Source organism: Oryctolagus cuniculus, chromosome 2 (assembly GCF_051225735.1).
Source record: "Oryctolagus cuniculus isolate XC-2025 breed Fujian yellow rabbit chromosome 2, ASM5122573v1, whole genome shotgun sequence".
Taxonomy (NCBI): domain Eukaryota; kingdom Metazoa; phylum Chordata; class Mammalia; order Lagomorpha; family Leporidae; genus Oryctolagus; species Oryctolagus cuniculus.
Window position 1 is genome coordinate 187430330 of NC_142868.1, and position 23676 is coordinate 187454005.

The 23676-nt window shown below is 44.8% G+C and overlaps 1 protein-coding gene across 1 annotated transcript; it reads left to right on the top strand.

The window, feature by feature from the left end:
- The first annotated feature begins 1279 nt into the window (after window positions 1-1279).
- LAPTM4A (lysosomal protein transmembrane 4 alpha) lies at window positions 1280-23190 on the top strand. The gene is given in 13 exon segments (NM_001082639.1): window positions 1280-1403; window positions 1406-1409; window position 1412; window positions 1415-1432; window positions 1435-1440; window positions 1443-1445; window positions 1448-1491; window positions 8185-8308; window positions 17114-17190; window positions 17279-17401; window positions 20475-20570; window positions 21280-21378; window positions 22581-23190. Coding segments are annotated over 13 exon segments (684 nt in total). The 5' UTR covers window positions 1280-1389; the 3' UTR covers window positions 22656-23190.
- The last annotated feature ends 486 nt before the right edge of the window (window positions 23191-23676 follow it).

Genomic DNA, 23676 nt, shown 5'->3' on the forward strand with positions numbered 1-23676 from the left:
ATACTCTTAGCTATTTTTGTCGTGGTGCACACAGAGCTTCATATTTTTAAGCAACATATACACTCTATTTTCACTAATTCTGATGTTATTTGCTCCCAATATACTGGATGACTTATCACTCTTAAACTGTCATCTGCTCTTCCCCAAATACAGTGTGTTGCGACATACTCCACATGCAGCGTTTGCCTGATTATGCCTACGCAGTTATGACCCACAGCTGAACTCCGTGGTGGCTCTGACTACATTTCTTTTCACAGTAAAGTCACACGTCTCCTACACACACAACGAACACGTGTCAAAGATTCTGTCTGCTCTGAGGAAGGAGAGGCCGGGGAGACGTCAAAGTACCGCCTCTACTGAAGCAGGAATGGGAATGAACTCAGAAACTGATGTCAGATACAGGCTTTTTCCCAGGAGGGCTGAGTCCAGTGAGCACTCCCAGGGCGCAGCAGGGACAAAGGAAGGCGGGGGCCCTACGCAATCCCAACACCAAGGCCGGCTGTTCACTCAAGGCCCCCGACAACCTGTTGGTTCTTTTCCACGTGTCTCACAACTTTTCTCCACAAAAACCACTCTCGTCAGCTGTAAGCAACCAGTTCTCCCACTACTTTCGGTCTCCTTAAGCCCTGCGTCTCTGGCTCCCACCAAGGAGGCGGAAATCCACGCTCTTAACTCCCCCGGGAGCTCCCAATTTCCTCCACACTGCGGGGGCGGCTAGCTAGCCCCGCCCCTCCCCACAGGCCCCACCCACTCACAAGGCCCGCCCCTCCCCCACAAGCCGGCCCAATAATGGAGCCGCACGCAAAGGTCACGTGAGCAGCCGCAGGTCCGAGTCGCCTCTGACGTAATACGTGGCAGAGGCATCACTGGGAAAAGCCTTTCGCGCTCACTTCCTGGCCTCCACGTCATCTCTTGTCTCCCCTCTTGCACTAAATGTCTCTTTCCTTGACGGCCTCACTTCAGGGATGGTGAACTACCGGGCCGCCCTCACCACGAACTCCCCTGGGCTCCCGAGCGGGCCTCTGGCCTCCCTTACCAGGCGGGAACGGATCCGCGCTGAGGGGAGTTGCACTTCTGATTGGCCCTGAGATATTGTCAGTCTCCAAGGTTTTCCAATCAGGAGGCGGGCCCGCTCCGTTTTCCGCTCTCTATTGGTCCGCGTGCCGCGGAAAGTGGAGGAGGAGGAGGGGGTAAGCGGAGGCCGCACGAGAGCGGCGCTCAGTGCGCCGGTGCGGAGGAGCTGTTGGGGCCCGGGCCGGGGGCGGGCTTGAAGACGCGTCGTTTGGCTTGGGACGCCGAGAGTCAACCGTCCGGGCGCAACCGCTGCGCGGAAAGCTTTGGTCAGTGACTGGGCCAGCAGCGAGGCCCGCGAGTCTCCCGATGGTGTCCATGACTTTCAAGCGGAGCCGCAGCGACCGGTTCTACAGCACCCGGTGCTGCGGCTGCTGCCATGTTCGCACCGGGACGATCGTCCTGGGCACCTGGTACATGGTAGGTGTGAGGGGCGCCCGGGCCGGCGGGGCGGGGCGTGAGGGGGCGCGTCTCCGTGGGGTCCTCCAGCTCGGGCAGCAGTCCGGGGGCGTCGAGGGAGGAGACTTGCCCCGGGGGTGTTCCGGGGCGGCCGGAGGGACTGGGGTGCTGGGAATGACCCGGCTTGGCCTCCTTTCGCACTTCCGCCCCCGGGTCGGGTGCTGGTGGCGGTGGGTTTTATTCATTTTATATATATATTTTTTTTGAGGAGCAGATCTTGAGGTAACGCATCCCAGTTCCTCTGCCTCGGGGCCGCTCGCGCTGCCGGAGCGCAGCTGGGGTGCGGGCCGCGGGGCCGAGGTGCGCCCGGAGGCGGCACCGCTCGCCGGGATTCGCCCTGAGGCAGCCCCTGGCCTGCCCGCGTTAGCGGATGGCCTGCACTGGGTGGCCGCGGAGGCTGGCGTGCCTGGTGCCGGGATCTCCTCTGTCATCGCCAGTTGACAGTGTGACCCGTAGGAAGACGGTAGTGGCTGCTTCCCGCCGCTTCCGGGATGCGGACACGATTGGAGCCGGTTTGTGAGTTAGGAAAGTGCGATCCTGTTTAGGCAGTCTTGGGTTATTCGGACTTCACGGAAGCTCTGTCAGACTAAATTTGTTGTCGACTCGGCCGCTTTGGCTGACTTTTGTGATTTTTTGTGTGGCAGCAAATACTGTGCCGGTTCTGATGCTTAGTGACCTACAAAAAAAAAAAAAAAAAAAAAAAAAAAAGGGAAGAGACTTACCCTAGGCACTCCCTGCCTTCCTACGTGCTGGAGACGTCCCCACCCAGTGTCTGGAAGTCATTGGTAACCACTCAGACAAATACCAGACGAGAATCCGTTAGACAGATACTGTTACATGGCTCGCCCCCAGGGGACCACCTGCCACCACGTTATTCCTGACTGCTCTGTTGTTGTTTTACAGTCTTGCTTCATTAACATACTTAAAAATTAAAAAAACTTGAATGTGTGTAAATGTATTTGTATCACATGGCCATTCACAGACTCTATAATTTTGGACATCAAATAGTTAATGAGTCATCTGCGTTATATTTCTCACTTCCTTTTCTTTCCCCTCCATTATTAAGGGGCTGAGTTTTAATTTCTTTTGTTTGTCCTTAGCTCTGCCTTCCACTCTCCAAAATGAATACTTTAAATCGTTCTCAACCCTACTGTCCTCATCCCAAGTGATTTTCCCTCCTCCTGGGTGGAGGAAGTCCAGTCCTTCATCCTGGGACTCTGGCCTTCAAATTTGGTGTTCCTGTCTCCTCAGCTCTTTCCCTCCGTTCACAGAACAGAGGGTTTCTAACTCTTAAAGAAGAAAATAACCACCATCCTTGTCTCAGCCATCTAAGTGTAATTGGCTGTATTTATGGGCTTAGCTCAAAAATGAATAGCAGGATCAAGTGCGAGTTACAAACAGGAAACTCAAAGTGCAGAGGGGAAAACTTCAGTTAAGGGCATTATTCCTACAAAGTAGGCAGTGAATTTAAATCTCTTCCGCACTTGAAGCTGTTGACGTGAAAAAGGTTCACGCATCTCTCTTTTGAGCTCTTCTTTGCGTGGACTTTTCAGGTTAGTAGAACCTTGTCAACTGCTTCTGTCACCTGTCTTGGTTATGTGATTGATTGAACGTGTGCACTATGAAAGGCTTTGGTTGCTGTACAGAAGGAATGAATCACAGGGCCTGGTGTCGTTGATCCTTTGTGTTCCTGTTCGGGCCACATGGTAGAACTTCAGTGTTTGTTGTCTTGAACTTTACATCTTCCCTCAAGATGCTTCTGGTATTGCATGGCACTTTGGGGCACAGGTTCAGAAACGAAACTTACAGTAACGAGAGAAGGGGAAGGTGATTGGTAATGTCCAATTCTAACCAGCTCAGGGACTGGAGGAAGGCTGTGGGGGGCCCGTGTTGAGCCTAGCAGTTAGCCGTCTGCATTCCCCATCATGGGTTCAGTTCTGGCGGAAGCTCTTGACTCTAACTTCCTGCTACACAGACACTGGGAAGCAGTGTTGATGGCTGAAGTCACCTGTGTGGGAGACCCGGAAAGGCCAGTGGTTTTATTAATTATAATATTGCTGGTGACTTTCAAAAGTGTAGCTTTGATACAGCAATTTAAAGACACAGTTTCTGCCCAGCTGGGGAGACACATAACACTGAGAAATTAGACAAGACCACCTGGACCAAAGTGCAGTATTGTCTCAGCAGTGCGTTTTGTTGCCAGTAGCTTCCTTACTAAGGGAAATACGGGGGTGAGTGGAGTAGGGTGTTACTTCCCTCCCTCTTCCTTGATTCTAGCTGCTGCAATACTTCTGCATCTGCTTGAGAGAGTATCTTATGATTCTCTCAGGTTCCCCCGTAGTCACTAGGCTGTCTGAAGTGGTGATTCCTTATGTGCTGTTTGGAACTTGGTGAGGCCTCTGGATGGGCTCAGACACTGTTAAAATGACTGCGACTGATAGAGTGTCATTGCTTTTCAGCAGCCACTTCTACGGATGGCAATGTGAAGATGTTTGTCAGACTGTATATACGGTATTCATTGCCTTGTATTAAGTAGTGCTGGGCAGGACCTAGAGAAAACCAGAACCCATTATTCGTAGCCTTGCAGTAGTAGCCTTTAGCATTTTAAACTTGAAAGAAGAAAGCCTGGTTTAGTACCTGGTTTAAGCGATACAGAGTTTCAGAATGAGCTCCTTTAAATGCTGACATTTCTAAAGTTTCCCTATCATTTTTTAAGATGATTTTAAACAAGTTTCTTGTCTAACTCAAAATATTTATTGAATGAAAATGGCCTTAAGCATCTGCTGTGAGAGGTTAATGGTGCCCTAATGAGAGTATGTTTTGAGCATTTGTAGTAAGTGTTGGTCTTGGAAAGACGCTGTGACTGATTTTCCATGTGTCTCAACGTTTTTAGAGTATAACCTTAGGTAGCGGGCAGATATGCGAAGACAGGCTTCCTCAGGCTGCATTCCTTTCTGGCCCTCACTCCTGATTCCTATAGAGGAGTGTAGCTTGTTTATGCTTCAGTCAATGTCTCCTCAAGTACCTTGTTTTGTGCCTCTGTGACTGGATATGCGATTCCCTTCTGAAATCATCTTTTCCTGTCATTTTCTAAAAATGGTATTAAGGAAGTTTTAAAACAAAGTAGCAAACTGGCATAAAAATTCCCATTTACTCATCTCTCAGGTTTATCCATTAACAATTTTGTCAATTTCACATTAATTTCTTGGCTGGTAGCTCAGATGTTTTCATGGGGAAGATTTTTCAAGTGTCTGTTGTAGGCACTTATTAAATAGTACTTCTGTTGCATTCTAGTATGATTATCTTTTCTTCCTCCCACATAGGATGGCCTCCCTGAAGGAGGAGGGTAGTGTCTTACCCTATAAAATGTGTGTAGTAGGTAAATTATTAATTAGACCGCTTGAGATGTTCATGAAACAGTAAATGAACCGTCTCCTCCAAGAAAAGTCCCTGAAGAATCTCTAGGATGTGTGTGGCAATGAAATGAGAATGCGGAGAGGAATGACTCTCTGGAGGCTGGGTGTGTCCATGGATGCCGTAGCGTTGCTTTGTACGCAGGATGCTCGAACACATCTGTTTCTCCTTTGTGCGCTTACATAAGGTGGGTAAAGGCTTCAGAAGCATCAGACACCACGTTTGACCCACAAATTGTACATGTCTGCTCCCACGCTGAGTGCTGAGTGGTGTGTCCATTTCCATGCTGTTGACAGGTTGGCTGCATTCTGTATCTTTCCATGTTCCTAGACTTAGAACTTAACCATTCTTTTTTATTTTTAAAATTTTATTTTTTCATTCTCTTTTAATTATATTTTTTTTTAACTTTCCTCCCTGAATACAGTGAAGGGAGAAAAAAATGAATCAGGAACACTCTGGAATAGTTTGTACATAGTTGGGTGTTTTCAGAAAAATTTTATTTGTAAGACTAACTTTTATGCATTCTTTGAAAAATTCAACGTGGTGAAATACCAACTGTAATCAGAAGTAAATTGCTAGGGGGCCAGTGTTGTGGCATGGCTGGTGAAGCCACTGCTTGTGATCCTGGCATCCCCTATGGGAGTGATGGTTCAAATCCTGGCTGTTCCGCTTCCCATCCAGCTCCCTGCTAATGTGCCTGGGAAGGCAGCAGAACATGACCCGAGTCCTTGGGTCCCAGCCACCCACCTGGGAGACCAAGATGGAGTTCCTGCCTTTAGCCTGACCCAGACCTGGCTGTTCTGGCTATTTGGCCAGTGAACTAGTCAGTGGAAGATTTCTCTGTCACTCTGTGTTTCAAATAAACCTTTTAAAAAGTCAATCACTAGGGCCTGTATATGAGTACAGCTTAGGTACTCACCTCTGAATCCTTGACAGTCACAAAGATTTTCCAAAATAATATTTTATTTAAAATGTAAGTTGGGGTTCCAATGAAATATGATAACCTAAAGAAATATAATTAGGGGCCGGTACTGTGGTGGAGTGTGTAAAGCTGCTGCCTGCAGTGCCAGCATCCCATTTGGGCCCTAGTTTGAGTCCCGGCTGCTCCACTTCCCATCCAGCTCTCTGCTATGGCCTAGGAAAGTAATAGAAGATGGCCCAAGTCCTTGGGCCCCTGCACCCATGTGGGAGACCTGGAAGAAGCTCCTGGCTCCAGTTGGGAAGTGAACCAGCAGATGGAAGACCTCTCTTTTTCTCTCTCTGCCTCTGCCTCTCTGTAACTCTGCCTTTCATATACATAAATCTATCTTAAAAAGAAAAAAATATAATTAATGAAGATTTGAGAAAGCTCCTTTGTTCAGTGAAGTAGCACTCACATTTATTTTTATCTTTTCTTGATCCTTTTGTTGAGACTTACGATCTGTTTTATTTAATATTCAGGAGTCTGAACCACAATGAAATGCAATTTGAAGTGTCATTAATTCTAGAAGATAATAGTGGTTGAGGCTTGACTTATGGAAGAGAAGAAAAGAGTTTTTTTAAAAAAATATTTATTTGAAAGGCAGTTATAGAGAGAGAGAGGTAAAGGAGCTTCCACCTGCTGGGTTACTCTCCAGTAGCCTCAGTGGTCAGGGCTGTTTGCACCACAGTGCTGGCCCCAAGAGAATATTTGTGAAATGACTTGCGCTGTTAAGAAAGAAAATGTGCTTACCTGTTCAGGGTAGACAGGAGGGATGCACACAGTAGAGCTGTTGACAGTGCTGTTGATCAGGCTCTAATGTCCTTTGAAAGTATCACTTGTTCAGATTTTCACAAACAGGGACCTTTAAGGCGGGGAGCTATACCACTGTCCTTGGTGAGATTTCTGATTAAATCATTGACATTCAAAGGTGGCAGTGCCTCCTCCTGGGCTTATGCAGAAATTCACTAACAAATGTAGGTGTAGGTAATATTCTTTGTCAGTGGACTTAACAGCCTGGGTTGACTAGGAAAAGGCACCAGATGGGAATGTGTGAAGGGATTTCAACAAAATGTCTGATAGTCTCAAGATGTTCCTCTGGGCCAGATAGAAAAGAACTTTGTTGAAAGGTTGCTGATAATGGGAAGGGGATGGCCTCTGACAACCTTGTCCTCAGCTTTGTCCTGTTCTCTTGTTAGTGACTTCCATGGAGATACTGGTTACAGGCTGATCAGTTTTTCAAATGCCAGAAGCTGAGAGGAGGAGAATCTCTAGGGTATTAGAATCCAGATCCAGGAAGTCTTGAATTAAGTAATAAGATAAAATTTGATTACAAATACATAAAATGCTTTTGCTTGGACCTCTGAATCCAGCCTTACAGTACAAGTGATACTTCAGCAGCAAGTGTGAAAAGGATTTGATATTTTAGGGAGTTACTCTTCTGTGACATTCAGAACACTTAGAGAACCAGTGCAACTTCAGGTTGCCTTCCTTGAAATTCGTTAGCTAGAATGTGGCTACTGAGATTCTGATGTGTTCTGCCCAGGCTGATCTTACCATGTTTTAATAGTGTGTCCATCAAACTGGAGGTTGTATAAAAAGAGCGACAGGGAAATAGATAGCTGGAAAACATGCTAGATAGAAGAGTGGTTTCTGATCCTAAATGTTTATTCTGGAAAAGACAATATTTGGAGGCTACTTTCAGGAGCACTTAGAGGAACGCCTATCTAGAAGGGAAAGCATATTGTCTCAAAGGTGGGATTAAGACCAGTATGTGAAGGGGGTGGAATCAAAGTTTCAGAGAGTCTTTGGCATTTGAGTTGAGCCCAGGAGGAAATCACTGAATGGAGGAAGCCCTGAAGGGCTGTCAGAAATCTATCAGATGGATAAATAAATTGAATGAACTGTACCTTCCTCAGACTCTCAAGTTCTGAGATTGGTAGACGAATGAATACATGTCTGCACATGACGAATAAATACATCTACACATGAACAATTTGTAATGATTCCTTAGTTTGTATTTTTCTGCCATTTTATTCCAGTGATTGGTATTAACACAGGGTCAGACATCTTATCTCTGAAGTGGGTAATTTTAGGTTTGTACTTCATGAAAGTATTTTTCTGTTTACTTTATGAAGTATTTTAAAACTGCTCTCATAGTGGTGATTGCGTATTGCTCTATCTCACAGATGGTCTTCTCCTGGGTTAGACATCCGAAAATTGTGTTGAAGGCTGCTTCCTGGGAGTGATTAACATAACTGATAAAATGCTGTCCTTCACAGGTTGTAAACCTATTGATGGCAATCTTGCTGATCGTGGAGGTGACTCATCCAAACTTAATGCCAGCTGTCAACAACATTCAGTATGAAGTCATTGGTAATTACTACTCATCCGAGAGGATGGCTGGTAGGTTTTTAGCTGAAAAGAAACTATCTCCTGATAGTTTTGTGTCTTAAGTGTATGTATACACTGTTATTTGGGGGGGGGGGTGTCTATTGATTTGTGCTTGTTGCATTTCAGAGGGCTAAATGAATTGCATAAGGTTAACATGGGATAAATTACATTTACGTTAAATCTGCTGAGAGGGAAGAGTATTTTTGATGGATTTTTTCAAAGATATTCATGAGGAATACAGTATAGCATTTCTCACAGAAAACCTAATGGACGTCTAGATTTTTCAGAAATGTGTTTCTTGACTCTGTCAGATACCAGGGAGAGAAGGGAAAGAGGGAAATGAAATTGAACTGTAGATCTGAGTGTCAGTGGACAAGTGTAATTGGGACGAGAGATTCCTCATGGAGCAAATAGACTATTATCACAAAATACTCAATGCAAATCACTTGACTGTTTGGTGATGTCTTTTGCTCAGGGCCACACAATTTTAAATACACTTTTATTGTTTAGATGGAGAAGTATTTGACATTCGAGTTAAAAGTAGAAAAACCTAAGACCCTCCATGTAGATTACCCTTTTAAACCTATCTATTCCCTCATAGCAATATCTTTAATTGTTATTTATCTTTTTTCGGCCGGTGCCATAGCTCACTAGGCTAATCCTCTGCCTGCGGCGCTGGCACCCCTGGTTCTAGTCCCGGTTGGGGTGCTGGTTCTATCCCGGTTGCTCCTCTTCCAGTCCAGGTCTCTGCTGTGGCCCGGGAAGGCAGTGGAGGATGGCCTAAGTGCTTGGGTCCTGCACCCACATGGGAGACCATGAGGAAGCTCCTGGCTGCTGGCTTCAGATTGGCGCAGCGCACCAGCCCTGGCGGCCATTTTGGGGGTGAACCAACGGAAAGAAGACCTTTCTCTCTGTCTCTCTCACTGTCTAACTCTGCCTGTCAAAAACATTATTATTTATCTTTTTTCAAAATAAAAGAGCAGAAAAATTCAAGTTGAGATTTTATTCTCTTGTAAACTATGTAAGAAATTTAATATTTGAGCTACATGACATTTATGGCCTTCTCTGATCTATTTATGAAGTTGTGTGTATGTTTGTGTGTGAGTTTATTTGGTTGTTAGTTCAAATAATTCATTGTCCTTCCAGCTAACTTCAGTTTCCAGGAGCCAGGAAGAATTCTGTGGCTGTCAGATAATAGTAGGAAAACACCAACAGTTGTTCCTGCTGTGTGGTTTGTTTTCTTTTTCATGGCAGCCTCTTGATTGTCTTTTCATAAATAGTATAATCCTTGTCAGCTGTCATAGAAGTAACAAGAATATATTAACATTTGTTTTTGAGTAAAACTTTTAACTTCTAATGGCTGTTAGCCTCATGTTGATATTTTTAAAATTTTATTTTGGGCTGTAAAATTTTAATTTATGTGCCAGTTTGAGCATTTTCCCTTGTCATGTAGGTTTCTCTGAAAATTGAGTTGTAGAAAAAGACTTAACGGTTTTCAAGAGTCTTGCTTGGCTAGATGATACGGTTGAAATCCTGAAGTTACTGTACATTGTGTGTGTGTTATTCCCTCTCCCTGTAAAGAAAATCAGATGTGTTCAGTGTTATTTTTATTTGATTATAATTACATCAAAGTCCTTATTCTTGAGAAAATATAAAATACCTAGTTCTTGGTCATAGGAGTTTGCATTTCTTTGGAAGTTGAAATCTGACTTTCCTACAGTTAATTTCTGGTTATTGGCATGATGGCCAGTTTTAAATAATGATGTTTGTGATTCATTATTTTTAATCAGCCAAACAGTATGTCCAAAATACTTCTGCATTATGTTTTCCTCATAATGCACCCAACCTCATGTACATTGACTTGGGGATGTGTAAACACGTGGGAGACCTCAAGAGGAGGTTCCTGTCACAGCAGGTGGAAACCTGCAGTTCATATTGAGGAGTGGAGTCCTTGTATTTTCTTTGCCTTATTAATTCACAGCGTCTGTTCCAGGCATTATATGCCTTCCCCACCTGTCACCACCTCCCCCCATTTTTGCAATTTCTTGCTCCAGTGGAAGACCTTGAACTTCACTTTTTTGTTTCAGTACTTTAGGGAGTTTCTCAAGATGGTGGAATAGGGAGGGAGGTCACTGCTGTAGTCTAGTGAAAGATAGTTAAAAAAAAAAAAAGTGGAGAGAGTGCAATTTCAGGGAAGAGTTAGGGAGAAAACTGCAGAGGAAACTCCACGCCAATTAGAGGGACACTGTGGACCTACTTGGAGGGTATGGACGTGCACAGCTCAGAACCCCAGCAGATGAGAATGCCAGCACCAGCTTTGGAGAGTGAGGTGAGACCAGATGATAGCAGCCCAAGCCATTGGCGATAAAGCTGCGGGAAGAGCCTGGCACAAGTCTGGCTTGGAGCCCTGTGGGAGAACAGAGTACCAGCCAACCTAGAGAGGAAAAAAAAGCTGGGGGCAGGGGAAGAGGCAGAGGCACATTTCTCTCTCCATGGCCACCTAGCACCCATGTCCTGTAACTAGTCAAGAGGGTAGACACCATTTTGGACATACATAACAGCTGTGCCAGCATGTGTCTGCAAGCTGAGCAACCTGCCGAGAGTAAACACTTCAGTCCACCTGGGAGAATTGACAGGAGGCTGGGTGCTCCTATGGGAGCCTTATGTGCCTGGACTTTGAAAACACTGGCTGTGTGGGAGGGTGCAGGGTACAGCTGGGACTTTGGGCAGTCACTGTGAGAGGCTCTACATGCTCAGGGATCCCTGATTGCCTGGCGAGGGTCACTGCTGTGGGATCTGTGCTCACACTGAGGATTCTATGGATCCCTTGTGTGGCTCTTGTGGCAGTGCAAATATGAATTACACCCACTGGGGCTAGCGCCCAGGCATTGATCTCCTTTAAGGAGAAGAGGTCAGTGTGAAAATACTCCAACAACAGAACAAACCTCCCGTCTGATTAAAAAAAAAGAAGAAAAGAAAAAAAGATTTAACATGCCCTACCTCAGTGTCACCTTGAACACTCCCTTCACCCCAAAGCACTGAACTGAGCTCCCTGTTTGATACTATCAAACGACCCAACATATGAGCCTTGGGAGTTCCTGAAGGCGTGGAAAGAAAGAATGGATTAGAAGGTCTGTTTAGTGAAGTAATTAAAGAAAACTTCTCTAGGAGAAGAAAAGGGATGTCCAAGTACAGGAAGCACAGGCTAGGCCATAAAGCAAGTCTCAGCAAATTCAAACAGTGGAAATCATACCATGCATCTTCTCTGACCACAATGGGATGAAGCTTGAAATCAACAACTCGAGAATATCTAGAACATACAAACACATGGAGACTGAACAACATGCTTCTGAATGAACACTGGGTCATAGAAAAAAAACAAAAGAAAAATAAAAAAATTTCTGGAGACAAGTGAAGATGACAATGTACCATAAACTTAAAGGATATAGCAAAAGCAGTGTTACAAGGAAAGTTTATAGCAATTGGTACCTACATCAAGAAATTGGAAAGGCACCAAATAAATGAGCTATCATTGCATAGAAAAGAAACAGCAAATCAAACCCAAAACTAGTAGGAGAAAAGAAGGAATCAAAATTAGATAAGAAATCAACAAAATTGAAACTAAAAAAATGATACAAAAGATCAGCAAAATGAAGAGCTGTTTTTTTGGGGAAAAAAAAGGAATCAACAAAAATTACTACAAAGAGCTGTATTCCAACAAAACAGAGAACCTAGAAGAACTGGATAGATTCCTGGACACATAGAACCTACCTAAATTGAACCATGAAGACATATAAAACCTAAACAGACCAATAACCAAATGGAAATTGAATCAGTAATAAAGACCCTCCCAGCAAAGAAAAGCCCAGGACCGTATGGCTTCACTGCTAAACTGTAACAGACATTTAAGGAAGAACTAACTTCAATTCTTCTCAAGCTATTCAAAACAATTTAAAGGGAGGAAATCCTCCCAGACTCCTTCTGCGAAGCCAGCATCACCTTAAATTTCTAAACCTGAAAAGGATACAACAGAGAAAGAGAACTACAGACCAATTTCTCTAATGAACGTAGATGCAAAAATCCTCAACAAAATACTAGCCTGTTGTATCCAACATGTGTCAGAAAAGTTATTTACCCAGACCGAGTTGGATTATCCCAGGTATGCAAGGATGGTCCGACATCAAGAAATAAATCAATATGATTTATCACATTAAGAAATTGAAGAACAAAAACCATATGATTATCTCAGTAGATGCAGTGAAGGCATTTGATGAAATGTAACAGCCTTTAATGATGAAAAATTTAAGCAAATTTGGTATAGATGGAACATCCCTCAACACAATAAAACCAATTTATGAAAAATCCAGGGCCAGTGTCCTATTGAACAGGGGAAAGTTGGAAGCATTCCCACTGAGATTGGGAACCAGACATGCATGGCCACTGTCACCATTGCTATTCAGTATACTCCTGGAAGGTTTAGTCAGAGCCATTAGGCAAGAAAAAGAAATCAAAGGGATACAATTTGGGATGGAGGCAGTCAAACTATCCCCATTTGCAAATGACATGATTCTATATATAAAGGGTCTAAAAGACTCCACTATGAGACTTGGAATTCATAGGAAAGTTTGGTAAATTGGCAGGATACGAAATCAACACACAAAAATCAGTAGCCTTTGATATACAGACAATGTCACATCTGAGAAAGGGATTCTACGATCAATCCCATTCCCAGTAGCTAACAAAAAATTTAGTACCTTGGAATAAATTTGACCAAGGGTGTCAAAGATCTTTATGATGAGAATTACAAAACATTTAAAAAGAAATAGAAGATACAAAGAAGTGGAAAAATCTTCCATATTCATGGATTGGAAGAATCAATATCATCAAAATTTCCATACTACCAAAAGCAGTTTACAGATTCAGTGCAATCCCAATCAAAATACCAAGGGCATTCTTCTCAGATCTAGAAAAAATGATGCTGAAATTCATATGAAAACACAGGAGACTCAAATTGCTAATGCAGTCTTATACAACAAAAACAAAGCTGGAGGCATCACAACACCAGATTTCAAGACACACTACAGAACAATAATAATCAAAGCAGCCTCTTAATGGTACAAAAACAGATGGACAGACAAATGGAAGAGAATAGAAACTCCAGAAGTCAACCCACACATCTACAATCAACTTATCTTTGACAAAGGAGCTAAAATCAATCCCTGGAGCAAGGACAGTCTCTTCAACAAATGGTTCTGGGGAAACTGGATCTCCACATGCAGAAGTACGATGCAAGACCCCTACCTTACACCTTACAGAAAAATACACTCAAAATGGATTAAAGACCTAAATCTACAACCCAATACCATCAAATTATTACAAAACATTGGGGACACCCTGCAGGACATTGGCATAAGCAGAGAGTTCTTGGAAAAGACCCCAGAGGCACAGGCAGTAAAAGCCAAAATTAACAAATGGGATTACATAAAATTGAGAATCTTCTGCACTGTGAAAGGAACACTCAGCAAAGTGAAGAGGCAGCTGACAGAATGGGAGAAATTATTTGCAAACTATGCAGCTGATAAAGGATTAATGATCAGAATATATAAAGAGGTCAAGAAACTCAACAACAAAACAGTGCAGTTAAGAAATGGGTAAAGGACTTAAACAGGCATTTTTCAAATGAGGAAATCAGATGGCCAACAGACACATGAAAAAATGCTCAGGATCATTAAGCCATTAAGGAAATGCAAATCAAAACCACAAAAAAAAAATCACCTCACCCCAGTTAGAATGGCTTTTATACAGAAATCAACAAACAAATGCTGGCAAGGATATGGGGATAAAGATACCCTAATCCACTGTACAGCCACTGTGGAGACAGTATGGAGATACCTCAGAAATCTGAATACAGACCTACCATATGGCCCAAGCATCTCACTCCTGGAAATTTACCCAAGGGAAATGAAATCAGCATATGAAAGAGTTACCTGTAGCCCCATGTTTATTGCTGCTCAATTCATAATAGCTAAGATATGGAATCAACACAAATGCCCATCAATTTAAGACTGGATAAAGAAATTAAAGGATATATACACCTTGGGATTCTACACAATGGTAAAATAAAATGAAATCCTATTGTTTGCAACAAAATGGAGGAAATAGGAAAACATCATACTTAATGAGCCAGTCCCAAAAGGACAAATACTGTATGTTCTCTTTGTTCTGTGTTAAATAATAGAGCACCTAAGAGATAATCTATAGAAGTGAAATTGATGCTTTGAAATGCCATGACTTTGGCGGCGCTGCGGCTCAATAGGCTAATCCTCCGCCTGCGGCACCGGCACACCGGGTTCTAGTCCCGTTCGGGGTGCCGGATTCTGTCCCAGTTGCCCCTCTTCCAGGCCAGCCCTCTGCTATGGCCCGGGAGTGCAGTGGAGAATAGCCTAAGTGCTTGGGCCCTGCACCCCATGGGAGACCAGGAGAAGCACCTGGCTCCTGCCTTCGGATCAGTGCGATGCTCCAGCTGCAGCGGGGCGGCCATTGGAGGGTGAACCAACGGCAAAAGGAAGACCTTTCTCTCTGTCTCTCTCACTGTCCACTCTGCCTGTCAAAAAATAAATAAATAAGTAAATTAAAAATTTAAAAAAAAAGAAATGCCATGACTTTGAACAACCCTTGTCTCTACTGTTGAGCAGTTTTTTTCATACTATTTGTTGTACTTCTTCCCTAGTATAGAGTTAATCAGTGTGTATTAAGTTAATTGAAAATAGATCTTAGTTAAAAAAAAAAAAAGTAAAAATGGGAACAGGAGTGGGAGGAGGAAGAGGGGTAGGAGGTCGGGTACAGTGGGAAGAATTACTGTGTTCCTAAAGTTGTATTCATGAAACGCACAATGTTTGTGTCCCTTAAATAAAAGTTTTCTGGGGGGAAAAAGAAAATAAGCATGCACTGTTCCTTAACAGATTCCTGAAAGCTGATATTGTGAATTACAAATTTGTTTTCCAGTTTAACAGTAGCTTTCTCTTTTTTTATTACAGATTTTATTTATTATTTATTCGAGAGGTAGAGTTACAGATAGTGAGAGGGAGAGACAGAGAGAAAGGTCTTCCATCTGCTGCTTCACTCCCCAGTGGTCGCAGCGGCTGGAGCTTGGCAGTTCAGAAGCCAGGAGCTTCTTCTGGGTCTCCCACATGGATGCAGGGGCCAAAACACTTGGACCATCTTGGGCTGCTTTCCCAGGCCATAGCAGGCACGTGGGTCAGAAGAGGAGAAGCCGAGACTAGAACCAGTGCACATGTGGGATGCTGGCACTGCAGGTGGACAATTAACCCACTTTACCACAGCACCAGCCACAACAGTACCTTTCATGTTTAATTTCATGTTTTGTTTGTATCTGAATTCTTCTAGGTGGTGTTTTACATGCTAGAACAGGGAAGAACTTTAAATTGGTAGCATTTAACTGTCCTATGTACTCTAAGAAAGAAATAGAGCCATTTTTACTTAAATCAGTGCTGAAGGCTGATAATGGTTTGTACTGCTCTGTGATGATATACACATGTTTATCCAGTACTGTGGATATTCTGCAGTTACTCATTCTCTTCATTATTATTGCCCTTCAGTTTCTTAATACTAGTCCAGAGTCATGTAATCAATCATAGATTTGTGCTAAGAAACTCTACAAATCAAGTACAATTTAATATTATTTGGATGGTTTCATTGTTTATGGAAAATTTAGTATCTGTGGATTAGCCAAGAGTTGGAGCAACCTGAAAAAGTATTGAAGAACAAAGAAAATAGACCTGGGGCTGGTGGTGTGGCCCAGTAGGTTAAACCACTTGTGATGCTGGCATCCATTATCAGAGTACTAGTTTGACCTCTGGCTACCCCACTTCCAACCCAGCTCCCTGCTGATGTGTCTGGGAAGGTGGCTGAAGATGGCCCAAGTGCTTGGGCCCCTGCCACCTATGTGGGAGCCCCTCTATGGAGTTTCTGGCTCCTGGCTTCATTTGGGGCATGAACCAGCAGATAGAAGACCGATAGTATTTTCTTTCCTTCCCTCACCCCCTCCCTCCTTCCCTCTCTCCCTCTTTTTCCATCTCCTTCTCTTTTCTTCCTCTCTCCCTCTCCCTCCCTCTCTCCCTCTCTGCCCTGTTGCTTTGCCTTCCAGAGAGAGATAAAATCAGTCTTAAAGAAAATAAGACGTGTTTGACAGAGAATCCAAAGTGAAGGAAGCACCAAGATTGAATGTTTAGGATGCTGGGCTGCAGAGGGAGGACTAACGTGGGACTTTGAATTTCCGGTTGTACTTTATCTAAAGCCGAGATGGCATCTGTAGCATCCTGTGTGTGATACATCTCTGTTTAAGCAAATGTCAGCCTTTCCTTCCAGCTGGACCCTGCTCTTCTCACAAGACCTGCCCTAACGTCCTTGCCCCCATACAGCCCTTGGTTCTCCAGTCGAGGCTGACCGTTTTTTCCTCTGTTGTAGCATCTGCCATGTTGGGCAAGAGTCCTGTGTTTGCATATCTTCAGACCTTGCTTTTAGGGACCTGTCTTCCTAGCGGCTTCCCTGGTTTATGTGCCATCCTCAACAAACGCCAGCGAATTATTGCAGCAATGTAACAAACAGTAGCTCCGTGCACACTTCTTAAGGCTTACTACTTAATATTACAACTTCTCCATCTTAGCCTAAATTCTGTTCATAGCCAATTTTGAAAATATATTTAAGCCTTTTTACAGTATTTTAAGAAGTCTTATTTTGTCATGAAGAATTTTGCTGTTTAAGTAGCTTAATTAGGTTTTTGTTTTTGTTTTTTAGATAATGTCTGCGTTCTTTTTGCTGTCTCTGTGCTGACGTTTATAATCAGTTCGGTGCTGGTATATGGAGCGATTTTTGTAAGTATGCTGTATTTTCAGCCTTTAGAGTTTGGTCTTGACTGAGCATCCTCCATAATTTCCTGTCTGTGGTTATTTTCTTCTGCAGTATCAAGGGGGCTGGTTGATTCCGTTCTTCTGTTACCGGCTTTTTGACTTCGTCCTCAGTTGTCTGGTTGCTGTCAGTTCTCTCACTTACTTGCCAAGAATCAAAGAATATCTGGATCAACTGGTGAGTGTAAATACTGTAAACTTGCTTTTTTCATTTCAGGTAAAATAAGTTGAAGTGCTGAGTCAGCCTTAGGTACTATTTTTAATTCCCTTTTGCTTTTAAAAGTGTCATTAATTAATTTTGCTTTTAACATATTAAAGCCAATAGGATGAAAATAGAATGTCTGTTGCCATTGCAGTTGAATAATTCAATATTAAAAGTTACTGGGGCCAGTGCTGTGGTGTAGCAGGTTAAGCTGCCACCTGTAGTGCCGGCATCCCTTACGGGTGCCAGTTTGAGTCCCGGCTGCTCCACTTCCGATCCAGCTCTCTGCTTATGGCCTGGGAGAGCAGTGGACGATGGCCCAAGTGCTTGGGCTCCTGTGCCTGTGTGGGAGGCCTGGAAGAAGCTGCTGGCTCCTGGCTTCAGGTTAGCCCAGCACTGGCCGTTGCGGCCATTTGGGGAGTGAACCAGTAGTTGGAAGATTCTCTCTCTCTCTCTCTCTCTCCCTCTCTCCCTCTCCCTCTCTCCCTCTCTCCCCCTCTCCCCCTCTCCCCCTCTCCCCCTCTCCTCCTCTCCCCTTCTCCCCCTCTCCCCCTCTCCCCCTCTCCCCGTCTCTCTCTCCGCCTCTGCCTCTCTGTAACTCTTCCTTTCAAATAAATAAATCTTTAAAAAAAAGGTTCCTGAAGCTGGATGTCCTGGAAGTGGTGATCAGCTTCAGTTTTTCAGGGCACCAGCGGTTTAAGGTGACTGCGGTTGATGGTGCTCTTTATCCTTTCAAGCTTCTGCAGCAAATGCGGGAATACCCACTGTGTCTAGCCCTGTTCTAGGCACTGTTGGTGAATGGTATAGTTATAACGATAACTCCTCCTTTAGAGAACAAACATGTATTTGGAGGGTCAACATTATGAAGACATTGTGATAACAAAACTGTCACAAAGTGGCAGGAACATTAATGCCATACAGTGGAGGGGCAGGGGACATTGGGCTGGGGGATGAAGACGGGTTTCATGGAGGAGCCTGGAAGAAGAGTGGGGGCCAAACAGATAAAAGCTGGGTGGAGCATCCTTAGTACATTTCCCAAGTGCTATCTTTTAGAACTTCTCCCTGCACTTAGAGATTTCTCCCCTGGTTTGTTTTGCATAGCACCAAATTTATCATTCATATTAAAAAAGAATTTGTTGCTTGCTTCTTATTTGCAGGGCACTCTGCTAGTTCGTAGGGATGTGTGTGTTAGTGAAGCTAACTTTCTAATGAAGGAATCAGAAATTGCCAGTGACCAACATGTAATTATAGGCTACTGTGTGAGTACCAGAGCAGAGCTGAGAAGTGAGATCGTTGTACCCAGGAGAGAGTGGAACCTAAGAAGAAGAGCAGCAGCAGGTGTTTTAGGTGAAAGGGAGACCTTGGAGGGAAGGAATCTGGTCAGAGACTAAGCTAGCCATGGCGTCGGGCACCTCGGGAGAGGGCAGCAGCAGGTGATGAAGGTAGGTGTTAGCCAGGGGCAGGGCCTGTTGGCCAGGTCTGCCGTGGTCAGCAGCTTCTTTTTTTCTTTTCTTTTTTTTTTTTTTTGACAAGCAGAGTGGACAGGGAGAGAGAGAGACAGAGAGAAAGGTCTTCCTTTTGCCGTTGGTTCACCCTCCAATGGCCGCCGCGGCCGGCGCACCGCGCTGATCCGATGGCAGGAACCAGGTGCTTTTCCTGGTCTCCCATGGGATGCAGGGCCCAAGCACTTGGGCCATCCTCCACTGCACTCCCGGGCCATAGCAGAGAGCTGGCCTGGAAGAGGGGCAACTGGGACAGAATCCGGCGCCCCGACTGGGACTAGAACCCGGTGTGCCAGCGCCGCAAGGCGGAGGATTAGCCTAGTGAGCTGCGGCGCCGGCCCAGCAGCTTCTTAAACAGTGCTCTCTGGTCACATCCTTGCTGGCTGAAAAGTCACACCTACTGCCTCTCTGCCTTCTGAATAAAATCCAGAATCCCCCATGACTGATTCCTTTCTATGGTCATCCTTTTGTTTAGAGATGAAGGTTCAAAGTATAGTCTTGTCCCAAGGAGACACTTGGCTAGGGTTTCGGGCTGGTGTGTGGGTTCTTTTTTCTTGGTCCTTTGGGATTTCTCTTTGTGTTGTTTTCACCATCCTGTTGACAGACCCCAGTGTTGCTCCCCTTTGTTTTATTCACTCAGTACTTCAGACCAGCAAGTACTTCCTCTGCTGGCCAGCTTGTAAATCCTAAATGATTCTTATGCTTTTTTTTTCTTAAGATTTATTTCTTTATTTGAAAGGCAGAGTGACAGAGAAGGATGGAGAAGGAGAGAGAGAATGTGATTTCTCGTCTGCTGGTTCTCTCCCCAGATGGCTGCAGTATCGAGGGCTGGGCCAGGCCAAAGCCAGGAACCAGGAACTCAAACCTGGTCTCCCACACAAGTGCCGGTGCCCAAGTAGTTGAGCCATCATCTGCTGCCTCCCAGGTGCAATAGCAGGAAGCTGAGCAGCCAGGACTCAAACTGGCACTCCGATATGGGCTGTTGGCATCTCAAGTAGAAGCTTAACCCACTGTGCCACAATCCTAAATTTTTCTTTTCTCCCTGAACTTAGCTCAGTGTCTTATTAGACAGAGTCAGTGCTGAATAAGAATTTAAGTGAATATTCTGTAGTAAGTCAGATAATCTTGCCTGGCCTTACAACTAGTGGCATACTGCCTTTTTACTCCTGTCTGATGAGAATCGGGACCCATGAAGCTTTTAGGGGAACAAAAAATTTCTCCATAAAGGACTATCTGGTCCATGGAGCTTGGGTGGATCTCAGTACCTCTTGACTTGCTGACTCAGTGGCCCAGCAACAAATCTGGGGGATCTCCTATAGTGTTTACCAAAGGTCAGGAAGTTGGGAATTAGTGAAAAAGGAAAAAAAGGCTAATTTAGACTCTTCAGGTTTTCAGACAAGCATATTTAAGTTATTAATAGCATGCATTATTGGTGAGGAGCTTAAAAGCACTTTGGATTAGATCTAGTAGAGTATTCAAGTACTGTCTGGGTTACAGAGTACAGGGACTGTCGCTGACTATAAACATGTGTGTGTTTGTTTGAATAGCCTGATTTTCCCTATAAGGACGACCTCCTGTCCTTGGACTCCAGCTGCCTCCTGTTCATTGTTCTGATGTTCTTTGTGGTGTTCATCATTTTTAAGGTAAGTTGCTGACTAAATCTTCGAGGACCTGGGAGACGGACGTTGCCCAGCTACACTTTGTCACTGCCTTAAAAGAGCATCTTTCACCGGCGCCGCGGCTCACTAGGCCAATCCTCCGCCTTGCGGCGCCGGCACACCGGGTTCTAGTCCCGGTCGGGGCGCCGGATTCTGTCCCAGTTGCCCCTCTTCCAGGCCAGCTCTCTGCTGTGGCCAGGGAGTGCAGTGGAGGATGGCCCAGGTGCTTGGGCCCTGCACCCCATGGGAGGCCAGGAAAAGCACCTGGCTCCTGGCTCCTGCCTTTGGATCAGCGCGGTGTGCCGGCTGCAGCGCGCTGGCCGTGGCGGCCATTGGAGGGTGAACCAACGGCAAAGGAAGACCTTTCTCTCTGTCTCTCTCCCTGTCCACTCTGCCTGTCAAAATAAATAATTAAATAATTAAAAAAAAGAGCATCTTTCTGCTTTCAAAAGGGGTAATTCCCAAGACTTGGCAGCCCAGAATTCCCAGGTAGTGCCTGGACCTGAATTGAAACCCCAGCGCTGGTTTCTCTGTAAACTAGTGAGATTCAGAGGAGAGCTGGTAGGAAAAGGGCCTGGCCTGTGCTAGGTCCAGACTGACGTGGGCGCCTTTCTCCATGGAGAACACAGGGGAAGCTTTGTAAGTCACCTGCGTGGAGTTCTAGCTTATGTAAATTTTGTTTTTATCCTTTCAGGCTTATCTAATCTACTGTGTTTGGAACTGCTATAAATATATCAACAACAGAAATTTGCCGGAGATTGCCGTGTACCCCGCCTTTGAAGCACCTCCACAGGTTAACCACTGTTTAAGCTGTTACTGATTGTTCCAGAAGACCTGGCGCTTGCCTTTGTCTTCAGCCTTGTCTCAGGGCGTGAAAAGCTGGACGTGTGGGCTAGAGACCCTGCACTGCTCATCTCACCCACCTTGGTGGTCAGGTTTAGTCATTCATTACTAATCCTGGAAGGGTTGTGTTGGTGGGAAGATAAGGCAGCAAATAGCGATGCTAGACATATATAGCCTCTGGGGAATCTTAAGTTTCATTGACTGAAATTTGTGTTGTTTTCAAAGCAACATTCATATGATCCACGGGGAGAGCTGGCCCATCTGAGGGGGGATGCACACATAGATTCCGTGAGTCTGGGGAGGCGCACCTCTTGGAGCCCGGTCTGCAACAGAGAGTACATGTGACCCCTAGAAGGACATCCTGGCACACTTGGGGTCACTTAGGTCAGAGTGCTGCCCTGCTGCTTAGGTATACGTCTTACTAAGAGGACAGCATATGACTTTGTTAGCTTTTTTTTGTTTGAGAGACAGAGTCAGTGATCTCCTGTTTACTGGTTTACCCCCCAAATACCCACAGCAGTTGGGTCTGGGTCAGGCCAAAGCCAGGAACCTGGAACTCCACTCAGGTTTTCCATGTGGGTGGCAGGGACCCGACTACTGGAGCCATCTCTGCCGCCCGCCGTGGTGTGCGTTAGCAGAAAGCGGGGCTAGATGGGTGCCCCAAACCCGGGGATGCTCTGTATGGGATTCAGGTGTCCCAAACAGTGTCTTAACCACTAAACCAAGTGCCTGCCCCGAGTCATTGTCCTTTGACTCCAGATTCGTGGACGCTTAGGATTCAGTGTCTTATTAGAGACTTCTGCAGTGTGGCTCAGCAGGGCCCCTTAGCCCAATCCTCAGCCCCTGAGGTGTGATCAGCACCGGCATTTCATCAGTCACACTGAAACGAGGGGAAAGCGGTGGCACCTGCTGCCTGTCCAGGAGCCCTCGTAATCTCAGGGTCATCCAGAGCAGAACCTTCAGTGTCGGCCCAGGGTCAGAGTTCACTGCCAGGTGGCATCCCAGGGTATTTGGGCATTTCTGCTCTCAGGAGCTGTTAACAGGTGCTTCAGTTCTCTGTAGGTTTGTTCACCCCATGTCTGAAAACTGAATTATTCCAGAATGGTTTTTTAAAGGAGAATAAATCTGATCAGCCTTTTTTCCTCTCTTTAGTATGTTTTGCCAACCTATGAAATGGCCGTGAAGATGCCTGAGAAAGAACCACCGCCTCCTTACTTACCTGCCTGAAGAAACCCTGCCTTTGTCAATAAACCCTATACCAGCTTTCGTCTTGTTTATTTTACAGAGTGCTGCAGTACAGGGCTCTTCAGACTTGTTTGATATAAAATGGTCGTTTGTTCAAGCATTTATTTTCAAACACTAAGGAGCTTTTTTGGACATCTATTAAAAGTCCTTTTTTAAAGTGTATTCCATTTTAATACTTTCTGAAGACAATCTAGGTCATGCAGGAGCAAAGTGCCATTATATGCCTTTAATTGGGGGGCGGGGAGGGAACGGGGTGATTGCCCACACGTTTTCCTTTTTAACTTTGCACTTTCTTTATATAATGTGTGCGTTTTGGTTATTTGGTGCCCTGGGTATTTTCAGGAAGAATGAACTACATATTCAGGATGAATGAGTTGGGTATAAAATCTGAAGTTATCAGCTATGCAAACAGGAAAAATAGATAACATTTTGGTTGACTGTGGATGATGATGGTTGCATGTTTCTAATTTGTATGTTTCCATCTTTGTGATAAGATGCTTTAATAAATCTCTTAAATATTTACCGTTGCCATTTTTTAAGAGAAACTATGACCTTTTTTGTACCTAAAGCCTAACATTTTCCATTGTAATATGTGGTGACTCTTAATGATGGGAATATGTCTGAGAAACATGTCATTTGACAATTTTATCGTTGTGAGGACATCATAGAGTGTACACAAACCTAGGTGGTGTGTCCTCGTGCTACAGTCGAGTGACCTGGTGAAAGTGAGCTGTAACAGGGCCGACTGGTTGACAGTAACCTCTTGTTTTTCTCCTCCAGGCAGTGGCAAGGAAACCATTAACCATTGAGGCCCCAGAGCTTGACAAAAGGCGGTGTCGTGTGTGTGTGTGTGTGTGTGTGTGTGTGTGGTATAGGCGAGGCTGGTAGAAGGGTGCTGGACCTCTCTCTTGGAGCAGAGATTGTCAGAGTGGCTTCAGTTCCCATGGCAGTTGACTGCACAGGACAGAGCACCCACAGTGGATCATTTGTCCCAGTTGTGTTT